The 25101-nt window shown below is 47.8% G+C and overlaps 3 protein-coding genes across 3 annotated transcripts; all 3 read right to left on the bottom strand.

The window, feature by feature from the left end:
• Positions 1–11996: 11996 nt before the first annotated feature.
• LOC117840924 (basic blue protein) lies at positions 11997–12903 on the bottom strand. Its single transcript, XM_034721475.2, has 2 exons — positions 12539–12903; positions 11997–12441 (listed from the first exon to the last, which is right to left on the bottom strand). The coding sequence occupies exons 1-2, from the start codon at positions 12711–12713 to the stop codon at positions 12242–12244; spliced, it is 375 nt and encodes a 124-aa protein (XP_034577366.1). The 5' UTR covers positions 12714–12903; the 3' UTR covers positions 11997–12241.
• Positions 12904–15247: 2344 nt separating this feature from the next.
• LOC117840923 (basic blue protein) lies at positions 15248–16133 on the bottom strand. The gene is made up of 2 exons (XM_034721474.2): positions 15838–16133; positions 15248–15762 (listed from the first exon to the last, which is right to left on the bottom strand). The coding sequence occupies exons 1-2, from the start codon at positions 16025–16027 to the stop codon at positions 15563–15565; spliced, it is 390 nt and encodes a 129-aa protein (XP_034577365.1). The 5' UTR covers positions 16028–16133; the 3' UTR covers positions 15248–15562.
• A 2143-nt stretch (positions 16134–18276) lies between these two features.
• On the bottom strand, positions 18277–19195 carry LOC117840922 (basic blue protein). The gene is made up of 2 exons (XM_034721473.2): positions 18862–19195; positions 18277–18769 (listed from the first exon to the last, which is right to left on the bottom strand). Exons 1-2 carry the CDS (start codon positions 19052–19054, stop codon positions 18570–18572), a joined length of 393 nt encoding a protein of 130 aa, XP_034577364.1. The 5' UTR covers positions 19055–19195; the 3' UTR covers positions 18277–18569.
• Between the last annotated feature and the right edge of the window lie 5906 nt (positions 19196–25101).

Genomic DNA, 25101 nt, shown 5'->3' with positions numbered 1-25101 from the left:
GCACAAGACATTAATGCATTGTTGACGGGATGCAGCAATTTGCGTGTATCCAGTCCCGGCCGAGTAGCATGTTGTGGGACCCCTTGCCGTTAATAACAAAGAAGGTGGTGGGAAGGGTCTTACTGCCGATGGTGAGGTTGACGCAGAGGGCGCCGCGAGCGAGAGACACGTTGCCTTCGAAGTCCTTGAGCATCATGTCTGTCTTGGTCAAGTCGTCGTCGCTTTTTCCCAGTTTCCGGAGCACGGCGTATGGCATGATATTGACTGCAGCTCCTCCGTCTACCATTAATCTAGTGAGGGGGCGGCCATTGACATGCCCTTTTAGGAACAATGCTTTCAGGTGTTGTCGTTTGTCATCCTCGGGCTTCTCGAACGTGGCCATCATTGGCTCCAAAGCCAACTGTGCCATCTGTTCTTCTATTGCCGACACATCCTGTCGGTCGGCGGGAGTCATAAACTCCATCGGCAGTATGAAAACCATGCCGATATCGGCTGCCGATTCATCACCCGCCGATTCGTCGTCCCCTTTATCGTTTCTTTTGGGGCGCCATACCCGAGGCCTGCTTTCCTTCTTGTCCGTTGTGCTCTGTTGTTCCTCTTCCTGCTGTTCCCATTGGCGGAGACGTTGGATCCTTCGTTTTTGAGATTTGGTCAATCCATCGGGACACCACCTGGGGTTTATTGGTTTGCCCCCTGACTTCGCGCGTTCCCACTCCGGTTCGCGTCCTAAAGAGTTCTCGTCTGTCACCCGAGCGTCGGCCATCTCTTCAAGCCGACTGTGAACGTTGGCTCTGTTCTCTGGTCGGTCATGTCGATCAGTCCTACCCCCCTGCCTGTTATGGCGTCTATCTTCCGACCGGTCATATCGGTCACTTCTGCCCCCCAGCCGATCACGCACGGGAGGGCGCTGGTCATCTTGGTCGCGCCAATTCCTGCTGATCGGTTCTGGTCTTCCGTCTCTGGAGCGAGACCTGTTGAACGGTCGATTGCCGCGATACGGGCCGTTGCATTCTGGGCAGTTATCGGCCGAAGGTAGCCTGAGGTTGCTTTCCCAACAGTGGATGAAGAACGGGCACCTCCAGTGATCTTCGTGCCGCCGCATCGCTTCTTCCCGGGATCTTGAGCGTTCATGCTGACGCTGATATTTCTGGAGCAGGAACTGGGAAGTAATGCGTGGTTCTTCCGATTCGCCATCGTCGTCCTCCATCCGCCGCTTTCCCTTGACATCTTCAGGTGTAGCTTGATTCCTGGGGTCTACGGCGCCACTCTTTTTAGCCGATTCAGACGTCAGCACTTTTGTTTGGAGTGAATTCTTTCCCGTATCGACCATGTTGGTGGGGAAGGGGTGCTGGTCGATCTTCATTGGCTTGGCCGATTTTGTCGGCACTTCAAATTTGAGTCTGCCCTGCTCAATGGCCGACTGTATCTGCTGCCTGAAGATTTTGCACTCATTAGTATCATGAGATGTGGCGTTGTGCCACTTGCAATATTTCATCTTTTTTAGTTGTTCGGCAGAAGGTATTGTATGATATGGCGAGAGCTTGATCTGCCCTTCCTGGAGGAGAAGGTCGAAGATTTTATCGGCCTTCGTCGTGTCAAAACCGAACGCCTCTGGCTCCTTTTTGCCGAACGGGCATGATATCGGCTTCTTTCCCTTGACCCACTCCGCAAGTCCGACCTCGACGTCTTCCTCGTCCTCCACTTCTTCCAGGAACGCCACTTTCTTCTGGAAATTCCTCCGTGGATCAAAAGAACGTACCTCCTGTCCAGAAAATCGGTGGACGATCTGGCTTAAACTCTCGAACTCCTGTGAGGCGTATTTTTCTTTGATGTGGGGCAGGAGGCCTTGAAAGGCTATATCAGCCAGCTGCGCGTCGTTCAGGGCCAGGGAATAGCACTTGTTCCTTATTTCCCGAAACCTCTGTACATATGAGGATATCAGCTCGTCGCTTCTCTGCCTGAGGCTGGTCAAATCGGATAGCTTCATCTCATGCACCCCGGCGTAGAAGTATTTGTGAAACTGTCTCTCCAAATCGGCCCACGTGATAATCGAGTTTGGCGGCAATGTCGTGAACCACTGAAAGGCCGAGCCAGACAAAGATGACGAGAACAACCGCATCCGTAGAGCATCTTGCGTAGCTGCCTCTCTGCATTGGATGATGAATCTGTTCACGTGCTCCACGGTTGAAGTATCATCCATCCCCGAGAACTTGGTGAAGTCAGGAACTTTATACCGATGGGGAAACGGCAGTAGGTCATATGTAGACGGGTATGGTGTCCTATAGGTGTAAGTTTGTACCTTCGGCTTTAAGCCGAATTGCTCCTGAATCACCTCTGCGATACGTGCTGACCAATCCGGCTGTTGCTGGTGAACTGTTGGCTGAGGTATCAGCACGTGCTGGTAAACCGGAGGTGGAATAGCCTGATGCTGAGTGAAAGCAGGTGGCATCTGAGTGAAAGCCGACTGTGTATTAAAGGTCGGCTGTTTGAATGAGCCACTCGTTTCATCATACAGTACGAGCTCTGCTGTCTTGTTGATCTCCGGTGCGACAGGCTGGTATGACGGCATGGTTGGCCGAGTGGCCGCCTGGAAAGATGCCTGGAATTGTGGGCTTCCTAGACTGGCCGATTGATTCTGACCGGCCGTGGCTGATGGTGCCCCCCAAGGCGCTGGGCTAACCGGAGGGAACGGCGCAGAGGACAGCTGGATGGAGTTATATCCCATAGGAACTGATGATGAAGAAGCGCCTGAACCCCCAACAGAGAATTGGATCGGCTGAGAAACTGAATTCAAATAACCCTGGTTTGGTGGAATCGGCTGAGTATATGCCGGTCCCCTATATCCTTGAGGTACCCCACCAGCGAAGGAGTTAACCACGGCGTTGTACACCGTATTTGCAAGTACTGGGGATTGATCAATGAAGGCGTGGTAAACGGACTGTTGGACCATATCGGCCATCTTGGCCGAGTCCTCAGAGATTGTGATCTGGCGGGGACTTGGAAACGGAGTTTTCTTGATAGTCTCCCCGCTTCTGGAGCGACTGAAAGACTGTAGGCAAGTTTTCCGGAACTGTGCCGTATGCTTATCCAGTTCTTCCTTCTGGTAGTCCTTTAGATCTGCTTCCGTCACCTCGATGACGTTATCTTCGGAGACTTCGGCAGCTTTCGACATGGCGGCGGTTGTATTTGTCCCACCGGGCGTGCCAAAAGTGTGTTGGCGCTAGAAATCGGTCAACCGAATCCCCAGCGTCTGACACACGACCCGGGAGAATCTGCTTAGCTCCTGTTCGGGTGATTGCCCTGGTGCGGTTCGCGCGGCGTGCCAGCCAATCTGACCTGTTGATTGGCAAGGTAGAATACGTGTCAGATCCGGAAGTCGCGATCAGCTAAGTTTCCGATCTCGAGAGAGCTTATCAGTGAATCGGCTGATTTGCCGTAAAAAAGAAATCGGCTATAAGGTAGCCGATCACTATAGCCTTGTAGACAAAAAACTACTAGAGTAATCGACACAATGCTATGGTAACAGTACTAGGAATAGATCTAATCGGCAATATATGAAATAGATGAATTTAATAGTTGAATGTAAAGAAAGCCGAGACTATCGATTCCTAGCTGGATAACTGGTGATAAAACTAGAAAAACAGGTAAAACCTATAATTCTAGTAAATATCGATAACTAGTGAATAAATCTAAACGAAACAACAGCGATGCGCCCGAAGTTAAAGCTTAGAATTTACTCGGTAAACGGAACTTACAAGATCGGCCGGAGATCAAGTTGATGCAGCCCTGCCAACCCGTACGAACTCGTGAAAAGAGAAAGTATTTGGCGAAGTCGCCTGCTTGAAAGTAAGTACGAGGAAAAAGTAGTTGGTTGTATTGATTTGTTGATGATTACAGATTTACAAAGGTAGCTATTTATAGCCCCGTACAGATGACTCCTTAACTGACTAGAATTCTATCCCTAATTCAAATAGAAAACGAATATTTACAAGCACGATTCGTGCTAGGTTGGTTATTATATGCTTCATGGGCTGATCTCCCCCTTATCCTTCTATTCCTTTCCAAGCCCATACAGGCCCAATTAACCCAACCCCCTAATCGGCCGATTCCTTATCGGCAAAAGGCAACCGATTGGGAACCCGGCGCGTTCGATCCGAAGCGAGGCAGAAGTCATCGGCCGATCTTGTACTGTAGCACCATTCGGCCGATTCCCAACTGCACTTTGCCCATTCCCTCTCTTCTTGGCGCCGATTTTACTAGTGACGAAATCTGGCGTCAACACAGGGCTTAAACCAGGTTGTCAACATGTATGTCGTGCTGATCTCATCAACCAACTGATCGGACCGATAGTGCAGTCCTGTTACCAGATGATTTTATCACGCACCAAAATAAAAAGGGAAAGCTATAGCTCACCCATGTGATCTGTGGTCTCCGCTCACTCAATTTGTCGGCCGTTCAATTTCTCTCTCGCTCGATCTCGACGCTCTACCTGTCCACACGAGCTATAGCTCATCAACCAACTCATCCCGCCGATAGTGCAGTCCTGTTACCAGATGATTTTATCACGCACCAAAATAAAAAGGGAAAGCTATAGCTCACCCATGTGATCTGTGGTCTCCGCTCACTCAATTTGTCGACCATTCAATTTCTCTCTCGCTCGATCTCGATGCTCCACCTGTCCACACAAGCTACTATTTTTTTTCCACTGATGGCTGGGTCCACTTTGACGGTCTCTACTGTTTGTATCTTGGGAATCGCGCCGAAGTATTTCCCGTCCCTTCCGTTTCTGATTTCGTCCCCCTTTCCCGTTCTCCCATCGAGCTCAGCGAGCAGGCGAGGGGCCCCTAGGGTTCCACCGTCCCGGTGAGTTCTTCACACTTTTGTGATTTTGAACCAATAGATCGGGTATTTGATTTGTGTTGTTCATCGGTAAGGAGCTTGATTGCTTGATTTCCCTGGCTATTTGCGCTAATTTTTGCCCTTGCGTTTGTGTATGCTTGTTGCTTGGTGGGGTTGTTCTATATCTGTTGTCTCGATTTGTCTAGCCGCAATGTTCATGAATGCATTATGCAAGGTATGTTGCGGTGTGATTTTGCTGTTTAGTTTTCGTTGCCTAATATTCGTTTTCGATTCAACTCCATGGTCTATCCCCCCTCCCCCCTGCTCCTCCTCTCTAAATTTCTCATTTATTGTTGATTCCTCGTGTCTTGATTTTATGAGGTATGATTTTGTATGTGTTTGTGATCCGTGTCTTAGGTTTGTTCATGATAATTTTTGAAATTTCTCCTATCAATTTTGCAACTAGGACTCGCTGGTCGATAGGTGATGATTCCTTTGTTCATTTATGTTGGAATGAGATTCTTGTATCCATTTTATGTCGTTGTGGTTCATTTCCCTTGGTGGGATGTGAGGTTGCTCTACCATTTTTTTTATTTAATATCTACCTATGATGAGCTTCATCTCTATATTATTGCAATGGGTTGTACTGAGTCAATTTCCCTTATAATTTTGATGTTTTTCCCAAATTTATGCCTCCCCTAGGGTTTACCAAAATTCTCAAAATTGATGTTGGATTCTAATCTTTTAGGATTCTTCTTCCCGGGTCTATTTATCCTTGAGGATATGAGCTTGTGGCTCTATTTTCAAATGGATCGGATTTGTCTCGATGTGTTTTGACTAATCTCCTTGCAAAACCAGCATGTTGTTTCGTTCTCTGTTCAGTCTGCGAAATGATCTCACTTGCGGAGGTACTCTCGAGCATTGCAGTGATTCGTCCAGCCAGCAGCTTTTGGTTATTGTTTTGTGCAGTGATTGCACAATTTTTTTTCTCTTGTTCGTCTCTTCAACGACACTAGACTAGTTAGTTGCTTGCTTCTTTGTTTTTCAAGCAGCGCCGATATTTCTCCATTGGTCAGCCGTCAGGTATGTTCAGGCTACTTGATGAAGCTTCTATCACCAGCTTGTGCAGGTAAGCACCTGAGGAGCAACAAGGTTCCATCATTAAGTTTGTAAGGTGCAGTTCAGTTGCTTGTTTATTCCAAAATTCCAGTGTGCTAATACTTGCTTACTGGATAGCCTTTTGAGTTTAGTTTTGCTCTAACTCATATGTCTTGAAATGTCTCTTTCATGCTATAGTGCAGTTATCTTTGTTTAATCTTTCAAGCATGAATCTCTCTTTTTGCCTTGATCTATTATATAGTAGCTTAGCCGTTACACATGCTAGGACCTTCTTTCGATAGCGTGAGTTCTTTCGATTTAGTCTCTAGCTACAGTGAAGTGACTAGAAATTGTATGCATGCATATTTAGGTTAATCCTTCTAGGTGCTATCTCATGCATGTTTGGCTGGTGGTTTTAGTGATGCAGTAGTAAGTTCTCATGTTAGCTAGTTAGTAAGCAGTTTGATAGCAGTAATATTTATCTAATATCACTCTACTTGAGTGTAGTTGTTTTAAGATGATTCCTTTTGTGCATAATGATTTAATCATATTGGTATTCTTATTAATTATAGATTAATCATTTGAACTTGCAATCTACAAGTCCATTGCAGTTCTGCAAGGTAATCTGTGTTCATTTGGGGGTTTTCATTCAACCCAATAATTCTACTGTTTGCAGCAGCAACAACAACAACAACAACAACAACAACAACAACAACAACAACAACAACAACAACAACAACAACACCATAGTCTTTCAGTTCCAAGCAAGTTAGGGTAGGCTAGAGTTGAGAAACCCAACAAGAGCCACAAATCAGGGTTCGGACACATGCATAGCTGTTTTTCAAGCACTCCTATCCAGGGCTAAATCTTTGGGTATATTCCATCCCTTCAAATCTCCTTTTATTGCATCTTCACATGTCAATTTTGATCTTCCTCTACCTCTCTTCACATTACTGTTAAGGTTTCGCTACGCACCGGTGCCTCCGTAGACCTTCGTTGGACATGTCCAAACCATCTCAGCCGGTGTTAGATAAACTTTTCTTCAATTGGTGCTAACCCTAACCTATCACGTAAATCCTCATTCCGGACTCGATCCCTTCTCGTATGACGACAAATCCAACGCAACATACGCATTTCCGCAACACTTATCTGCTGGGCATGTTATTTTTTTTAGACCAACATTATGCGCTATACAACATTGCAGGTCTAATCGCCATCCTATAAAACTTGCCTTTTAGCTTCAATGTACCCTCTTGTCATATAAAATTTCTGATGCTTTGCGCCACTTCATCCATCCCGCTTTGATTCTATGACTAACATCCTTATCAATATCCCCATCTCGTTGTAGCATTGATCCTAAATATTGAAATGTATCCTTCCTGGGTACTACTGGGCCTTCCAAACTGACATCTCCCTCCTCATGTGTAGTAGTGCCAAAGTCACATCTCATATATTCAGTTTTAGTTCTGCTGAGTCTAAAACCTTTTGACTCTAGGGACTCCCGCCACAACTCCAGTTTCCTATTTACTCCTGCTCGACTTTCATCAACTAACACTACATTATCCGCGAAGAGCATACACCAAGGGATATCCCCTTGAATGTCCCTTGTTACCTTATCCATCACCAAGGAAAACAGATAAGGGCTCAAAACAGACCCTTGATGCAGTCCTATTCTAATCGGAAAGTCATCTGTGTCGCCATCACTTGTTTGGACACTAGTTACAACATTGTTGTACATGTCCTTAATAAGTCCAACGTACTTCATTGGAACTTTATGTTTGTTCAAAACCCACAACATATCATTCCTTGGTATTTTGTCATACGCCTTCTTCAAGTCAATGAAAATCATGTGTAGGTCCTTCTTCTTCTCCCTATACCGCTCCACAACTTGTCTTATTAAGAAAATAGTTTTCATGGTTGACCTTCCAGACATGAAACCAAATTGGCTCATAGAGGCCCGTGTTATCCTTCTCAAACGATGCTCGATAACTCTCTCCCATAGCTTCATAGTATGGCTCATCAACTTAATTCCTCGGTAATTAGTACAACTTTGAATATATCCCTTATTCTTATATATTGGTATCGATATACTTCTTCACTCTTCCGACATCTTGTTCGACTGAAAAATCTGGTTGAACAACTTGGTTAGCCATACTATGGTTGTATCCTCGAGGCATCTCCATACCTTAATTGGCATACCATCCAAACCCATCGCCTTACCACTTTTCATCCTTTTCAACGCCTCTCTGACCTCAGATTCTTGGATCTTCCGCACAAAGTGCCTGTTGGTGTCATCAAAAAGAGTCATCCAATTGCAAGGTTGTGTTCTTATTCTCACCATTGAACAATTTGTCAAAATACTCTTGCCATATATGTTTGATCCCATCCTCCTTTCCCAGGATGTTTTCCATTTCATCCTTAATGCACTTAACTTTGTTGAAGTCCCTCATCTTTCTCTCACAAACCTTAGCCATCCTATAGATGTCCTTCTCTCCTTCCTTTCATACCTAATCGTTGGTAAAAAAATCCTCATACGCCCTACCCTTTGCCACACTTACAGCTCGCTTTGCGATCTTCTTTGCCTTCTTGTACTTATCTATGTTTTCCATACTCCTATCATGGAACAAGCGCCTATATCATTCTTTCTTCTCCTTAATAATCTTTTGGACTTCCTCATTCCCCCACCAAGTATCTTTACCTACACCTCTACCCCCCTTGGTCACTCCAAGCACCTCCGAGGCCACCTTCCGAATGCAGTTTGCCATCTTCTCCCACATGTTGGTTGCGTCCTCTCCTTCCTTCCAAGGGCCCTCTTTGATTACCCTTTCCTTGAAGACCTCTGACGTCTCCTCTTACAGTTTTCATGACTTTGTTCTCGCAATCTTAGCTTGTTTATCCCTGCGTGCGCGCATCTAAAAATGAAAGTCCGCCACCACAAGCTTATGTTGAGAAACAACACATTCCCCTAGTATCACCTTGCAATCCAAGCATGCCTGTTTATCCTCTCTTCTTGTAAGGATAAAGTCAATCTGGCTATAGTGTTGGCCACTACTAAAATTCACTAAATGGGACCGTCTCTTCCTAAAGAAAGTGTTCGCTATCATCAACTCAAAAGTTACTGCAAAGTCCAAGACTTCCTCTCCCTCCTGATTCCTACTACCATACCCAAAACCTCCATGAACCACCTCGAAGCCTGCACTTGTTCTGCCCTACATGCCCATTAAGATCTCCTCCTATGAAAAGCTTCTCGCTAAAAGGTACAGTTCTAACCAGTCTATCTAAATCTTCCCAGAAAAGCCTCTTAACACTTTCATCGTGGCCTACTTGGGGGGCATACACACTAATTATGTTCAGAACCATATCACCAATGACAGGCCTAACTAGGATATATCCTCTTGCCTTCTCACGTCCACCACTCCATCCTTGAGACTCTTGTCAATCAAAACTCCGACTCCATTTCTATTTGCAGTTGTCCCTGTGTACCAAAGCTTGAAACCGGTAGTCCACCTCCTTCGCCTTCTGACCCTTCCATTTAGTCTCTTGAATGCATAAGATATTTACACGCCTCCTAGTCGATACGTCAACTAACTCTCCTAATTTACATGTAAGAGACCCTACATTCCAACTACCTAGTTGGTTCGACTAGCTATATATATTTGGGAAATCTTAAGAATCTGCTTAGCTGCATTTATATTCTTCTTATCAGATCCAGAACTTTAACTATCTGATATCTGTTGCTCGATGAGTTGTGATTTGTCTTTTTTTTATCACTGACTTGTGATTCGCACCCTTAGATCAGAAATAATTCCTGTAGGTTGCTAGTGTATCGTTAGTTGGGGTTGGATTGGGTGATTACCTCGATTCATAGGTTGAATTTGTCAGTCGATTGCCTGATTTGTTTGGTGCCTTTTTTTTGATCCAATTGGTACCTCCCCCTCTCCCTCCTTGTTAAGATTATAATTTTTAAGTTGCTGCTGGTTAGATGGATGGGTGTTGTTTTCTGGGTATTTTGATTTTGATCCCTTTGTTTCCGATGGCTAGTCAGATTTAGCCTGTGAGTTAATGAACTTTTTTTCCATCTGCACAATTCCTATGTCAATTTGCTAATATGTACATTTCTCTAAATAATTTGGGTCAGTAGCTCAATTTCTTTTATCTTGTAGACAGCTAACGATAATCATTTATTTTACATATAATTTATTTTATTTTCATTTTAGATGCATTCGGTGTTCCCCTGTTGAAGAAGCTTGGTTTCTTATCTTGTATTTATTTGTCTCCTACATGTTTAGGATAAGATACATGATGGCATTACTCATATTACATTAGCTAATGACATCTAAATTGCATGGGTCTCACATGTATTTTTAAGTAATCTCAAAGTTTCAATGATTTTTGAACACATTTCGGGTTTTATTCATATATGTCGAATACCTATTTTTTGTCTGCTACATATAGCTTATTTTTTGTCCATATAATTAATGTGATAAGATATTTTTTCTGTGAAATTTTATTTGGCTCTAGAGGCTTTCTTGTAGCTAAGTTTTACTTCATCAAAAATAATGTTGTAGCATTGGGTACATAAGCCTCGTTGTTTTTTTAGAAGTGGATATCTTGAGTTCTTTTTGATGTGGGTGTTTGCAGCTAATAACTTCTGTTTTGTCATCTATGTGTTCTATTGTTGTGTCTAAATATGCTATACGCATACAACAGCCCTTGGTTACATTATTAATTGACATGGAAATACATATTTCATTATTATTATGCTAGCCTTGTGTTGATGACTTCATCTGATTGCATCATTTGTAGATCCATGGATCAGCTGCTAGTGGTTATTTTTTATCTCCTTGTTCTTGTCATGATCGTTCCTATTTAGTTGTTACATGGTTATTATTTTTGTCTCAATCTCAGTTTTTTTCATACAGATTCTATCATTTAGTTTCAGTTACATGGTTGTGTTACTTTTATTACAACAACAACATAGCCTTTCTGTTGTCACTTTTATTACACTAGGAAATTATATGTAAATTTAATCTTCCTGACGTGTAACTTATCATATGTTCTTCAACTTATATTCTAACTCTATATTCCATCATTTGTAGATCAATTGTTGTTCACAGATATACTGCTACCAGCTGTTTTTATCTCTGTATCTCCTTTTCTTGTGTCATGGTCTTTAGCGGTTTCATCCAGCCACAGTTTGTCAAGTGCAGCCTAGTTGGCTACTAGGCTCTGTAATGTTACTCTCAAACTGCAATTCCAGTTCGTAATATTTGAATTTGGTTATTTCAAAGTATACTTTGTCCTTCGATCATTTAAGTTGTCTGCCAATTTTATGCTTCAATTCTGTATCTTAATTTGTATGACTCTGATTGTTTAAGTTTTGTTTGTGAATTCTGTGTCTCAAATAGTAAATTAGATGTGCACAAATTTTAGTCATTAGATCTAAATCAGGTGCTTGTGATAATCCAGTGGCGGCAGCTACCAAGACACTCGATTTGTCAGATTTGGCACTTGAGTGCCACATGCTGCCAAACCACTCGAGTTGCCAATAGACAGCCCCTTTGAATATTTTTATTTTGCATTGGACAGGCTGTAGTAGCTCACTGACCAACAGTTTTGAAAATTTTGATTTCTTTCAGTTACTTCTTCCTTTCATCTGCTTTCGAAAATTTTCTATTTTATCTTTCTTTATATATTTGATATTTTTTCTGTATTTATGGATCTAATTACGTGTACTGAATTTTGGGTAGCAACTTATTTGTTTTCACTCGAAATCTAGTAACCAGAACGTTTGAGTGATTTGGGTGCCAAAATCACCCGTGTGAGGGCAAGCAAAAAATCACTCAAATCTTTTTTCCTCATAGATTTAGATGATTTGACTTGTCAAATCACATAGGTGATGGAAGCCCTCAAATCACCCAAATGAAAAGAATGGGATCTGCATAACACCAAACCTCATAATCCACAAAATGCGCCTTTTCTGATGATTGATAAACAAGGTAGCTGCAATAAAGCGGAGAAATCAACCGTGGTGGTGTTTCTCGAGAGGTACGTCAGCGAAAATGTCAAACGATTTGTCACGGGAAGCAAATGTTCAGACACAATATGCCATAAATCACAACGGTTACATGAATGAAATGGTAGTGTAGAAATCAAAGCAGTTCACTCCAGGGCAAGCACGTCCGGTCAGTCACACACACACACACACACACACACACACACACACACACACACACACACACACACACACACACACACACACACACACACACACACACACACAGAGCCGCACCAAATCAGTGAATCACGCGGCGTAGACGACGAGCTTCATGCCGAGGTTGCAGTGTCCGAAGCGGGTGCAGATGAAGAAGTTGTCCCCCCTGGCGAGCGTGACGCGGTCGTCGCCGGAGGTGTAGGTCCGCGACCCCGGCGGCGTCGTGCAGCCGTCGTACCCGCCCTCGTCCACCGCCACCACGTTGTGGATCCAGGGCACGTACCTGAACACTGCACCGGCATACAGAAGCACGGGCATTTTTTTTTTCAGTGCCGAACACGGCCAATGCAAGACGCGAAGTGCGGGCGGCGCTGACTCGAGACGTACCGAGGGTGTCGCCGGCGTGGAAGTGCTTGCCGTTCGGCCAGTTGGGGCTGCTGAAGGACCAGCCGTTGTTGTCCCCGACGTAGTAGGTGGTGCCTGCGTCGGCGGCGAGGATGCAGCAGGCGACGGCGAACGCCATGGCGCGGCTTGCGCTAGCACTGCCTCTTCCCCGAGCCATCTCGCTCACTTGTGACTTGTCGCTGTGCTGCGGGCTGGGTACTTGGGTAGGGAAGAAATTCCTGGACCTGGCTGGATGGCAGTGTGGCCTGGCACCACACGAGGGCTCGAGTGAAATAGAACGGCTGGGAAGGGGAGTGTAGCTGCCTGCCTAGCTGGCGGGTTGCTCGGGGGAGCACGGTGTCCGAGGTAATGAATACTGCGCAGAGCTGACGAGCAGAGAGGGAGGGCAAGCAGGTCTGCAGCTGCAGGGAGGCTGTGCAACTTCAATGCTGCTGCATAGGACACGGGCCCGTGATCACATGACGGGCCAGACGAGACAGACGGACGACGGGACGAGAGTCTCCCGGAGCCCGGAGGCCGGTGCAGCGCAGGCCAGGCAGCAGATTCTGCCAGGACAGAACTATTCACACGAGCAAAACTGCAAAAGTTGAGCCGTTTCAGAGCTCACGGCATTCATACATAGGCGGGTAGAGCTACAGCCGGAGCCGAGCCAAAGGGTAAAAACCAAACAGCTCCTAGCGAGAAGCCCTCTAGAGCCGGAGCTGTTTTTCAACGTGAGCGACGGAGCCGTTATTTTTGGCTCCAGCGGCTCCTTCCCGCACGCCCAGGCCGGTGGTTACGAAACTGCCCACCGAGTTGGTCAATATTACGGGTAAAATGCCACCGCAACAGAAGCATGTCGCCCCTTCTATCCTCGCACCGCACGCGTTCTCTCGCACAAGCCGCTTCTTTCCTCGCCTCGCATGGCCTCAGCAGGAACGCCGGTGCCATGAACCAGGGCCGGCGGCGACGGGCGGGAGGCGGCCGACGGGGCCGGCGAAGACGGGCGGGAGGCGGCCGACGAGGCCGGGCGGCGACCCGAGGTGACGCGGAGCTGGGCGATGGGGCCCCGGGCGGCGAACCGAGACGGCGCGGCGACGGGGATGGCAGAGGAGCCCGAGGTGGCGGCGAGCCAAGGCGGCGCCGCACCGGGGGACTTGAGGGCCGGCCGGTGACGGGGAGCTGGGCGGCGGGGCGCGCGTGGTCGGGAGATGGGCGGCGGAAGACGAAAGGAGACGCAGAAAATGAGATAAGGCAGAAGGAGAACGTGGAGAAAAAAGAAAGGGAGAAGGAAAATAAAGAAAGAAGAAAAGGTGAAGGAAAAAAGAAAAAAAGAAAAGAGGAGAGGAGTCCCTTTTCATTTGTTTGTTTAATTCAAATGGACCTAAATTATAAACTAATATTAAACATTTAATTCATCTATTAAAAAAATATATCCAAGGGCATATATGACATTTGACCTCTTACATCCATTTCTTTACATCCATTTCTAAAAATACAGGAGGAGCCGTTTGCCAAACAGTTTCTAAAACAGCTCCGTCCACACCAGAGAAGCTGCTTCACCAGAGGAGCTAGAGCCGGAACCGTTTTAGAAGGAGCCGGAGCCCTGCCAAACTGGCCCACTTATGCCGTAGTACATGATAATATGATATGATGTTACGGAATCTTCAGGCTTAAAAAGGCAAGTTATGCCTTGCCACGATCTTTTGGATCAGAAGATGACGGTAAATGCACAGAACTCAGTAGAGCCCTCGTGGTTGAGTTGTGGCAGCTGGCAAGCAAGTTTACTACTCCGGCTGCCATGGGTAGGAGCAGGACGCCGAAGAATTCAAATCGTGGTCGATGCTGCCATCGCCACGCTGCGACGCATCACTTGGTAGACCATGCTGTCGCAGCTGGACCCTGCCATCCTCCAGTACGCAACACATTCACACCTGCCACTACTCGATGGCAAAAGCACAGCTGTTGAGGTAACCGGAGCATCAGACGCGGAAAACAAATGGCAGATGCAAATCCAATCCAATCATGCTCCATAGTTGCTTCACCTCGGCAAATCCAATCGGAGCGGCAGGGTGGAGTTGGGCCGGTTGGGGCAACCGCGCAGCAGGATGTTACGGCCGACGGCGCGATGGTCTGTATGACTGTATCTGAAGTTTATGTTATTGTGTGAAGATTATATTCTAAAGCGGGCGGAGTACTCCACTCTGGACGTACTGACGTTGTACACATTGTAGGTAAAAGTCATGTCTCGTTTTAGGTCACTGACGAGTAGATCATCCATAAATAGCGCTTCCAAATAGTGCATTTTTCCTAGCAATTTGGTTGGATGTTGGAGTTCGGCAATCATCATCGCACACGCCAACGCGCGGGCCGCGCTCTTGAGATAAGCAGATAGGCTGGACCCGGCCCGACTGCAAAACTAGACCGCATGGGATGGGCTTTGGGCTACGTTAGGCTGCTTGTTAGGCCGCCGATCGCCAAGTTAAAATTCGTATAGAAGTATGAACGCGACTGGATTTCCGTGAAGGTAATAATGAGAGAAAGAAAAAGATGAACTCGTGGTTTGTATTCATTGATCTTGGATGCCGCAGTGAGAAGGCATCCGTTATTAGCAACGTCTAATGAAATCAGTATGCAATCCTATTTCTAACAGGACGGAAGTACTATATCTACATGTCGTGCGAGCCGAAGATGCAAAGACATTGTACGGTATTGAATCGCCAACGTACGCCCCCGAACTCGTGGTTTGTATCACACATTGAATGATTGAAAACAGCGCACACAAACGCAGCCGTACAGACGCTTTTGTTGCTCCTCACGACATCACACCAGCACACACTCACACGACGCGTTCGTCCTCTCTACAACTCTACAAGTCTACACAGTGCCAATCCGCCAAATCTTCAACAACTCGTAGCACGAACGTACGTACGTGCCCGAACAGCGGCGGGCACCGTCCAATTAGTTACAGAACTTTATTTCCTTTTCTTCTTTTGGAGGGGAAATCAATAAGGTTGGCCGCCGGCCTCAGGCGGCGTTGACGGCGATCTTCATCCCGGCCTGGCAGTGGCCCGGGAAGCTGCAGATGAAGTAGTTGGCGCCGCGCTTCAGCGTGACCCGGTCGTTGCCGGAGGTGAGCGCCCTGGCGCCCCTCGGCGCGCCGCACGAGCCGTACCCCGCCGCGTTCACGGCCACCACGTTGTGCGCCTTCGGGCTGTACCTGAACACTGCACGCGCACACGCCGTTTGTTTCAGCAAAAGATTAAAGCTGAAGATATATTCTGTAGCTAGCACTGACTGACCGAGCACGTCGCCGGCGCGGAAGCGCTTGCCCCTGGGCCAGTTGACGGTGTTGAAGCCCCAGCCGCTGCTGTCGCCGACCGTGTACACGGCCGACTCGGCGACCTCGCCGTGGAGGAGCACGCAGAGGAGGACCAGCGCCACCATGGCGGCGACGCTGCCGCGAGCAGCACTGCCTCTTCCCTGAGCCATGTCTCTGTGTCTCTAAACGCTAGCAGTTGCGGAGCTAGCTCGGGAAGGGAAGGTCTTGAGCCAGGGCGAAGGCGAGTGATAGAGTGTGTGAGTTAAGCTGTGGTGCTCGGTGCTACTTTTATAGGCGACAACCCAACACGAGCAGTCGTCGATCGAACTTGTGGCTATTGTACGTTACTTTAACACGGTCAAACGGTCTAACGCTGCTGTGAGAATACAACAGATCGAGGTTGAGCATGACTGCATGAGCATGCCGGTGCGTGAGAAACATTTTACAGGATCGGCGCCTCAGCGGCGGTGTGCCGGTGTCCAGGGCAGGGAAAGAAGTGGCGCACCACGCGCACAACGCCGATCAGCTACCGCCTACCAGTGCTATCATATCTGTGGGAGCTCGTAGCCTCGTAAGCGCAGAGGAATTCCAGGAAAATTTTACTTCGGTTTATCAGCTCACTTTTTTTTTTCTGACACGACTTCTTCGGTTGGGTTAGGAGGCAAATCACTACGCAAGGACATGAAGACGGGAAAGGCCAGAATTTTGGACCGGAGGAGACCGGGAAGCAAGTCAGATCAACGGCGACGAGTGGGCACCGCCGGAAATGGGAAACGGAGAAACAACCCATTACTGGGCAAGAGGTCGCCGGGAAGCTTCGCTGTATGCCGGAGGCTCGTTTGGTGTGCGTCCATTTCGGTGATCGGCCCTGTCAGGGACCGGATCAAAATGCCAGGCGCCAGCTGGGTCAAGATGTTTGACTGATGGTCAGGTACTCAAGTTGATTGTTGAGCCGGGGCATCGTCGTCCATATCCTTTGGGTACGGGGATCCGATTGCTGTGGCTGTTGTTGGGCAAAAGTTGGCAGGAACGGGTCTTTGATGTGAGCAACAGGAACGGCTATTAGTGTGGGGCACTAGTTGGCTGGGTAGGGAACTATCTACCTCGAAGGCTCTATTCATGATAACTTACGATGATAAACTATTAGCTTTCTACCGATTTCGTCTAGTGAAAAAAGTCCATTTATACATCTTCATCTGTGAATGAGAATTGGGTTCCTCGTTATAATGACGTGTCCTTTCGTGTTCCTATCCTTGTGTGTGCGCTTGAAGGAAGCGAATGGGATGATCTTCAACAACCTCTCACACCTCACGAGCTACCATGAGGAACGGGAGCCGGATCAAGGATCCAAGCTGACGTACATTTATAACACATTTGGTATTTCAAAATATGGATTACTTCCGGTGGACGAAGTTGAGATCAACTTCATGACCTTACATCCCTACCTCAGAGTAATGAAAACACGATGTTAACGTGAATGTATTATCAATTGTCCTGCATTCGGATATGCTAGCTAGAAATGGTAGTGTTCAAAGGAACTAGCCGGGTGCCTTCATCAATTGCTTGTCCTCGTACATCTCAAGACCTGCATGTTCGGCTAGTCTCTTTAAAGCCATTCATAGGACAGGTTTGTGTGCAGTGGCAGAGGGCAAGGTTCCAAATTTGTACGTTCATAGGAGCTAACATGCATACATGTTTGTGAATATTTGCTTCTACATCATGTTGGTTTGTATGAAGGAATAAAAACCTCTTATGTTTTCGGCCTTTCACCTTGATTCCTACGGTATGTGGCTTCGTGCTAGAATACATGGGCCTCTCTTGCAAATTGCACTATGCAAATGGACCCCGCCCCTAAGTGCCATAGTAGGCCGCATGGGATGGGCTGCATAACCCGTGATGTCTCAACGGCTCTCTTTGCAGCGGTTCTAGCAAGTAAGAGTGAGAGGGGCCGTAGTTTTGATTTAGACTTTTGAATCTAGAAGTAAATATTAATAATATCATGTGCAAATTAAAATTTAAGGAGTAACTATTTTGGTTACGCCAATCAACTTCATTTGGTGTGACTCAACTTGGTCACGCAAATGTGTTTTTGGCGTGACTAAAAAAGGTGAATAATTATGCCAAGGGGATTTGTGTGACTTAAAATTTGTTGTCAAGCAGTCTTGAGTCATGTCAAATAGACCCGCCTGGCCAATTTGATGAGTTATCGGGTGAGAAAGTGGCTACTTGTTAGAAAATTTACCTTTGGTAAAAAATTTCCCGGCTGTGTTTACCAACTTATCATCATATCGTATCGTCTCGTCGACACAGGAAGAACATTCGGCTGGAGTTGCCGATAGAACGAAAGTATAAGTGCAGAGGCGACCATAAACGACCGACGTATTCACACATCTACTGGATACACAGGATACAAGATACATTGCAGACAAACGCGGCTGTATGTATATATGCTTTTATTGCTCCTCACATCATCACACAAACACATCAGTACGTACGTACATTACCCGACCTCTGTCCCTTCTCTACAGTGCCAATCTGCAACACGGCAACACCTAACAACTAACACACGCACGTACGCAACACGGACGACACGGGATTATTATTGAACAACAACAGGCACCGTCTAATTAGTTGCAGCACATAATTAATTAAGTTTGGAAAGGAAATAAAGCAAAAGCGGTCGACGCTTGCGATGCGACCGTAGACCCTCGATCAGGCGGCGGTGACGGCGACCTTCATCCCGGCCTGGCAGTGGCCCGGGAAGCTGCAGATGAAGTAGTTGACGCCGCGCTTCAGCGTGACGCGGTCGTTGCCGGAGGTGAGCGCCCTGACGCCCCTCGGCGCGCTGCACGACCTGTAGCCCGCCGCGCTCACCGGCACCACGTTGTGCGCCTTCGGGCTGTACCTGAACACTGCACACAGACGCCGTTTCAGAACAGCCTAGCATAGGAAACACCTGTACATCATGTATGCGCGACTTGAGGTAGCTACTACCACTACTCACCCAGCACGTCGCCGGCGCGGAAGCGCTTGCCCCTGGGCCAGTTGGCGGTGTTGAAGCTCCAGCCGCCGCGGTCGCCGACCGTGTACACCGCCGACTCTGCGACCTCGCCGTGGAGGAGAACGCAGAGGAGGACCACCGCCACCACGGCGGCGGTGTTGCCACGAGCAGCACTGCCCCTTCCCTGAGCCGCCATGCCGCTCTGTGCCTCTGTCTCTCTCTAACCAACACAACACCTCGCTAGCAAAAAAGCTCAGGAAGGGAAGTGCTCGAGCAAAGTGAGCCGAGGCGAGTGATGAGTGAGTGAGCTGATCGAGCTGTAGTGCTCGGTGCACTCCCGGGGGGCTCCTTTTATAGGCAGCCTAACACGCCAGCCTCAATCAAACTTGTGGCTATTATATTGTACGTTTAAAACTAGGAAAAGATTCTTTTGGCAAGAGGAGGAATAAGGAGGAAATACCATCTGGTTAAGTGGTTAAAAATAACAAGATCAAAAAGGAAAGGTGGTTTGGGAATAAAAGATTTAAGGAAAATGAATCTGAGTCTTCTAGGTAAATGGTGGTGGATTGAAAATGAAGAAGGCTTTTGGCATGAAATCGTGAGGAAAAAGTATAAAATTGTAGGAGGAATATCACATTTAAAAATAAAACCAACTAATTCCCCTATGTGGAATGATCTGTTAAAAGTCAAAGAGTTATATCTAAAAAGTAGATTCATCAAAATTGGTAATGGTTTGAACACAGATTTTTGGAGATTCTTGGTGTGGCTCTGTCCCTCTTAAAGATAAGTTTCAGGACCTGTTTGCTATCTGTTATGAGCAAACAGAATGTGTAGCAAATATGGCTACAAGAGGATGGAGATTAACATTTAGAAGGTGGTTGGACGAGAGAGCTCAAACCCAACTAAGACAGATGAGAGATATTCTAACTACTTGTGCCTTATCTGATGACAGGGATAAACCCCAATGGAGTTGGGAAAAGAATAGAAGCTTTTCTGATAAATCCATGTACAAGCACCTGTGAAGACATTGAGATACCAAACAAAAAGATGGAAAGCTAAAATCTCCTTGAAGATAAAAGTTTCCATGTGACTAGCTCAACAAAATGCCATTCTAACCAAAGACAATCTCCTAAAACGTAAAACGTAATTAGCAGGGAGACAAGAGATGCTATCTTTGCAATATGGACGAATCTGTAGAACATCTCTTTTTCGACTACCCCTAGCAAGATATCTCTGGAGCCTGATAGCTATGGTTATTGGGGCTCCCTGTAGACCAACTACCGTGGACCAGTTTTGGGTGTGGTGTGATTGTTATCTACCCCGAGTAAAATATGCTCACATGGTTGGTTTATCAGCAGTCTGTTGGGCTCTATGGAGAGCGAGAAATTCAGTGTGCTTTGACAAAACAAGTTAAATCTCCTTCTGAGATTGTTTGCTTAGCATCTTCTTTCATAACATATTGGGTAGGGCTCCAGAAGCAGGAAGCAAAGATGAACCTGGAGAAAGGAGCAGAAGCAATGAAGCAGGTGGCGCTTCACTTCCATCCACAGGGAGAAGCGACGGAGGAAGCAGGAGCGGGAGTAGTGCTGTTGCAGTGAAGAGCAGCTCTAGCAGTCTTTTTTTGAGCTGTTGAAGTTAAAAGCTGAAGTCTACATGTGTCGTCAGTAGTTTGTAATTGGTGTTTTCCTCTTTTTTGCTAGACGCATTCGTTTCGTCCTTCATCTGGAGGCCCTGTGTGCCTTTCGGTAGAAGTTCTTTTTTCATCCTTGCATCTTCATTCAGCTACTTGAATGTAAACTCTGACTCTAAAACTCTGTAATTTCGTTACTTTTAGTAATGAAATTCGGGCAATGCTGAAAATATCGTACGTTTACTTTAACACGGCGAGAGTGGACAGTGCAGTGGACTAGCGGCGACGCTGCCGTGTGAACGCGACTTGCTGCGTTCGCAACGCGGCGCGCGAGAAATTGTTACGGGATCACCGGCGCTGTTCCGGGGGATACCGGAAGTGGCGCCCCACACCGAGCTCAGCTGCTAGTATAGCTGGGAAGGCTCGCCGCCGCAGTAGAATTTCTACGTTCACGGATGGTGGAAATGGCCAAATGGGGGTAGGAGTAGGAGAGGCCACCCACCCACAAGGCCACGAGGACGGGCGCGGCCATAGGCTTTGGACCAGGAGGAGACCGGGCGTGTGTGCGAAGCAAGTCAGCGGAAAGCGACGAGTACTAGTGGGCAGTGGGCACCGCCGAGATGGGAAACGGGGAGACAGCCCGCTGCCGGGCAGGACGCCGCCGGGCAGCTTCGCTGTCTGCCGGAGGCCGTCCGGTGTGCGTTCATTTCAGTGATCGGCCCTCCAGTCACGGACCGGATCAAAAGTGCGCGCCAACCCGCCCAAACTGGTTCGAGACGTTTTATCAATGACCGGTGACTCAAGTTGATTACTGAGCCGGCACATCATCTATCCTTGTTCGTGCATGTGTATCGAGTGCTGTGGCCGCTGTTCGGCGAAGGCTGCCGGGAATGGGTGTTTCAGTGTTTGCGATTGCACGTGGACAAGAGGAACGGATTTTTGTAGGTGCGGGCGGGGTTCGTCGTTGCTGAATGATTTAAATATTTATTAGTTTTTATGCCACTCTCTTAGTTCATTTTCGTTTTTTATTTTTCTTTAAAATTTAAATTAGTTCATTTGGGTTGTTTTTAGGTTGACTTGCTGATGATCCAAAGAAAACAAAACGAGTAATGCAAACACGCTGTTAATTAAGTGAAATGGATTATTAATTATCACGCACTAGAGACGCTGGAAATGGTACTGAGTTTCACCACAAATTGACTGACCTTGAAGACTAATACTCCTTCTAGAAAATAGGCCTTCCATTCCAAGCTCATGATTTTCAATTCAACCAAGCAATTCTTCTCTGCGCACTTGCCATGCAACGTGCATGCATGTTCGTCGTAATGGGAAGCTGCCAAAGAAAGTCAATTAACTCGAGTCGCCCAAGTCCAAGCTTGGAGTGCAAATTTCCAAATCGCATTGAAGACGGGCGGTTGGGCGCGCTTCCATTCCACGCCTTGCCAGCCGGTTGGTCCAACCTTGACGAAAGTTTGGCTCCCAGAAAAACAGCTCCGTCACTACTCGGCCATGTCTGAACTTTGGGAGCCCTATCCCCTGCTGTTATGCGCAAGAACCGAAATGTGTCGTGCGTGGCGACAAAATTCGTAGAACCCTTGCTCGCAAGAGCAGGGCGAAGTCATCGTAGTGTCGGTTATTTTGGCGGTGCCAACCCGGTAGCAACAATGATGAAGTATGCAATGATGTATACACGAGGTCGGCGAAGAACAACATTTGAGATCGTAAATATTTCGCCTAACATGTTGCGTACTTAGTGTTGGAAGCTACTGGCTCTCCCTCCGTCTCCTATATGGGCTATGGATTTCTTGGTGAATTTAGAGATTTCGTCTGGTTTTAGAAATTGGAAATTCAAAGCCAGCGTTTATCTGATTGATGTGATCATCGGTCCAGCACGTCATGTAAATGGCAGGCAGGCCCCCGTCCTCGTTTATAGTAGGCAGTGCTCTTGATGAATGATGATCTAGTATTTTGGATGAGGTAGCTCATAAACTATAGCTAGGTGATAACTACCAGATGTCTACATGCATGCGCACTACCCAAATGTATTCCAGATGTATGGCTGGAATTCTAGACACTGCTAAAAGCTAGCATCGCTGTTTGTTTACGGGTGTACTTAGAGGCGTCCCATACTTTACGTGCTCTCGTCTCTAATCTGATCCACAAGCTACGATACAATATAGGAGGCTACACTGGCAGTGCACCTGATTTAAACAATCAGATACATGAATCTATGATCCTTGGCCTCACACTGAGATTGTGGGACCATTCCATGTTTCGTATGTCCCCTAGCTCCGATTCAATCACCTCATGTGCGGGTTCCTCGAGCCCATGCCCATCGATCTCACGTAGCGTTATTATATTACTAGCACCCGCGAAAGCTAGCTCGAGGTCAGCATATATAATCCGTGGCCGGCCTCCGCTGGTGCAAAGTCTAGCAAAAGCTGGGGCGCAACTGGGTTCCCGTTCACCTAACACGCCGCGGATCCAGGCCAGCAACGCGACGTGTAGACGCTTCCTGACGTGCCCTGGTGCATGATGTGCCGCGCGCACTAGCCAGGGGGAACGAGCGAACGAGGCCGCCACGCCCGCTGCCGGACACGTCGGGCTCGACGACGCCAATACCAAGGTCTCACCGAACCCCACGCGATCTCCGGAGAAAGTACGTATGCTCACACGCACTTTGGCCCGCGCGCGCACTACCAGGGGAGAGCAAAGTCCAAGTGGCCGTCGTCGTCGTCAGCTTTGCCCGGAGGAAACGAAACGCAGAGAAAAGGCGCGAGCGGTCGAGGACGCCAGTGCCGCGGCGCAATCATGCCGTGCTACTGCGCAGGTGATCGGACGGTAGTGGAGGAGGGGGGGCTTGTTCGGTGAGGGGTGCGTGTTCGCGCATTGTTAAATAATAATTTCGCGTGTGCAGCAGCAGGACGGACATGTGGCGTGCGCCGGTGCCCGTGGTCGGGTCGCAGTGGCCGGGCCAGCGAGACGTGAGAAGGGGGGGGGGGGGGGGGGGGGGGGGGGGGGGCCGTGACGTCGTGATCGCGCTCGCTCGCGAGCTTCTCTGTTTGGTGGTGGGGGCGTGCGCTGCCCGTGCGTCATGATCACGTACGAGTACGGCACACACGACACATGCTGCCACGTACACAGATGCGCGTCCTGATCATGGTGTCCGGCTCGCAGCCGACGCCGTGCGCGCGGTGCGGGGCCCCGGGCGGAGAGAGCACACGCACACGCTGATGCGGCTGCTGAAGAACACGGCGTGCAGCTGATGTACAACACGGCGCTGCTGCGGCCGTCGATGGACCAGGTACTACTGGGCCAAGACACCGGTGAACCGCGCCGCCATGGTCGCGCGCACCTAGAGGCGGCCGGAGTACGCGTGGTGGGTGGACTCCGTCTGACGCTGTGCTCACCGACGTCATGGACTTCCGCCTCCTGCTGCGCCGGTTACCGCGACCACAACCTCGTCGTCGTCCTCCACGGCTGCGCAGTGCGCACGCCTCGTGTTCGAGGCCAGGTACAGGACCAGCCTCGACGCGGGGGTGTTGCTCATCCGGAGGCCAGTGTGGCAGTGTCGAGAGGCACGAATAAACAGATGCACATGCACCTCCAAGCCAACCGCTTTGATGTTCAAGCCACCCGGCGGCTCCGCAGCGCGTCGAGTGGGCGGAGCAGCCCATACTGAATTTAGCCCATTATAAACAGAAACTAGCAGCCACCGAGGCCCGCCCAATTTGCGATGTCGGCCGTCTACGGCATGATGGATGGACCGGGCCGCCATCAAGAAGGGCCGCGAAGCAGGCGTTAATTCAGCCCGTAGAGGCAGAGAGAGATATGATCCCTTCCCAGGCCCTTGCCTCTTCTAGGCAGCGATGGAAGCTACTGGCTTGTGCGCGGAGTCTTGCTGCTCGCTTGCTGACATTGTTTTGGCGAACAACACCTTCTGTCAAAGTTTCTAAGCAGACGAGAGATGTGATGGATTATGCTGCATAAAGATAATATTTAAGAGATGTGATGGATTATACTGCATAAAGATAATGCAAGGTTAAAATATGGATGGAGAAGATTGAAGCTTAGTCTTCTATTTTTTTCTATCTTAGAGCTTTCTTTCTTGTGTTTTTGAACCCCACAATTTTGAGGATTAGAGTCTAAAACTCTTCTAACTTTGGGCTGTATACATCCACCACAGAGGCTTTATCTAAAAAAATCCATGGGCTGATTCTTGAAGGAGAAACGCCGTTCGCGAGAGAGATGATCCCCTCCCTTCCAAGCTCTGGCGGGTTGCGACTGCGGCGCGCGGCGTCAGACAACAGCTAGCCAGCTACTGTAGGGGTCAGTGGCGTACCACAGCAAGTTGGGGAGAGCAAATAAACAGTTCCCTCAAGTGAAACAGGGAAATTCGAAGAAGAATAAAGGATCGTAAAAGCAAAGCTGATGAACATAGCTTAATACTCACTAAAAGAAGAAAAAAGACTCGAAGAAAGGATACGAGAAAAGGAGACAAATTCTCTTTTCTCGTTAACTTTACAGTTTGTGAACCTGCCATTTTGAAAACAAAACAATTTTGTGGACTTCCTATTTCCTTCTTGTTGGAACTCATCGACTTTATAGCTTGA

This window comes from Setaria viridis, chromosome 9 (assembly GCF_005286985.2).
Source record: "Setaria viridis chromosome 9, Setaria_viridis_v4.0, whole genome shotgun sequence".
Lineage (NCBI taxonomy): Eukaryota > Viridiplantae > Streptophyta > Magnoliopsida > Poales > Poaceae > Setaria > Setaria viridis.
This window is presented reverse-complemented; position numbering and strand designations above follow the sequence as displayed.

Coding starts and splice junctions, on each gene's coding strand:
- LOC117840922 (XM_034721473.2), bottom strand. CDS start 19,054: ATGGCGGCTCAGGGAAGGGGCAGTGCTGCTCGTGGCAACACCGCCGCC. Junction 18,770..18,861: donor CCGCGCCGGCGACGTGCTGG/GTGAGTAGTGGT, acceptor GTCTGTGTGCAG/TGTTCAGGTACAGCCCGAAG.
- LOC117840923 (XM_034721474.2), bottom strand. CDS start 16,027: ATGGCTCAGGGAAGAGGCAGTGCTGCTCGCGGCAGCGTCGCCGCCATG. Junction 15,763..15,837: donor CCGCGCCGGCGACGTGCTCG/GTCAGTCAGTGC, acceptor GTGCGCGTGCAG/TGTTCAGGTACAGCCCGAAG.
- LOC117840924 (XM_034721475.2), bottom strand. CDS start 12,713: ATGGCTCGGGGAAGAGGCAGTGCTAGCGCAAGCCGCGCCATGGCGTTC. Junction 12,442..12,538: donor CCACGCCGGCGACACCCTCG/GTACGTCTCGAG, acceptor ATGCCGGTGCAG/TGTTCAGGTACGTGCCCTGG.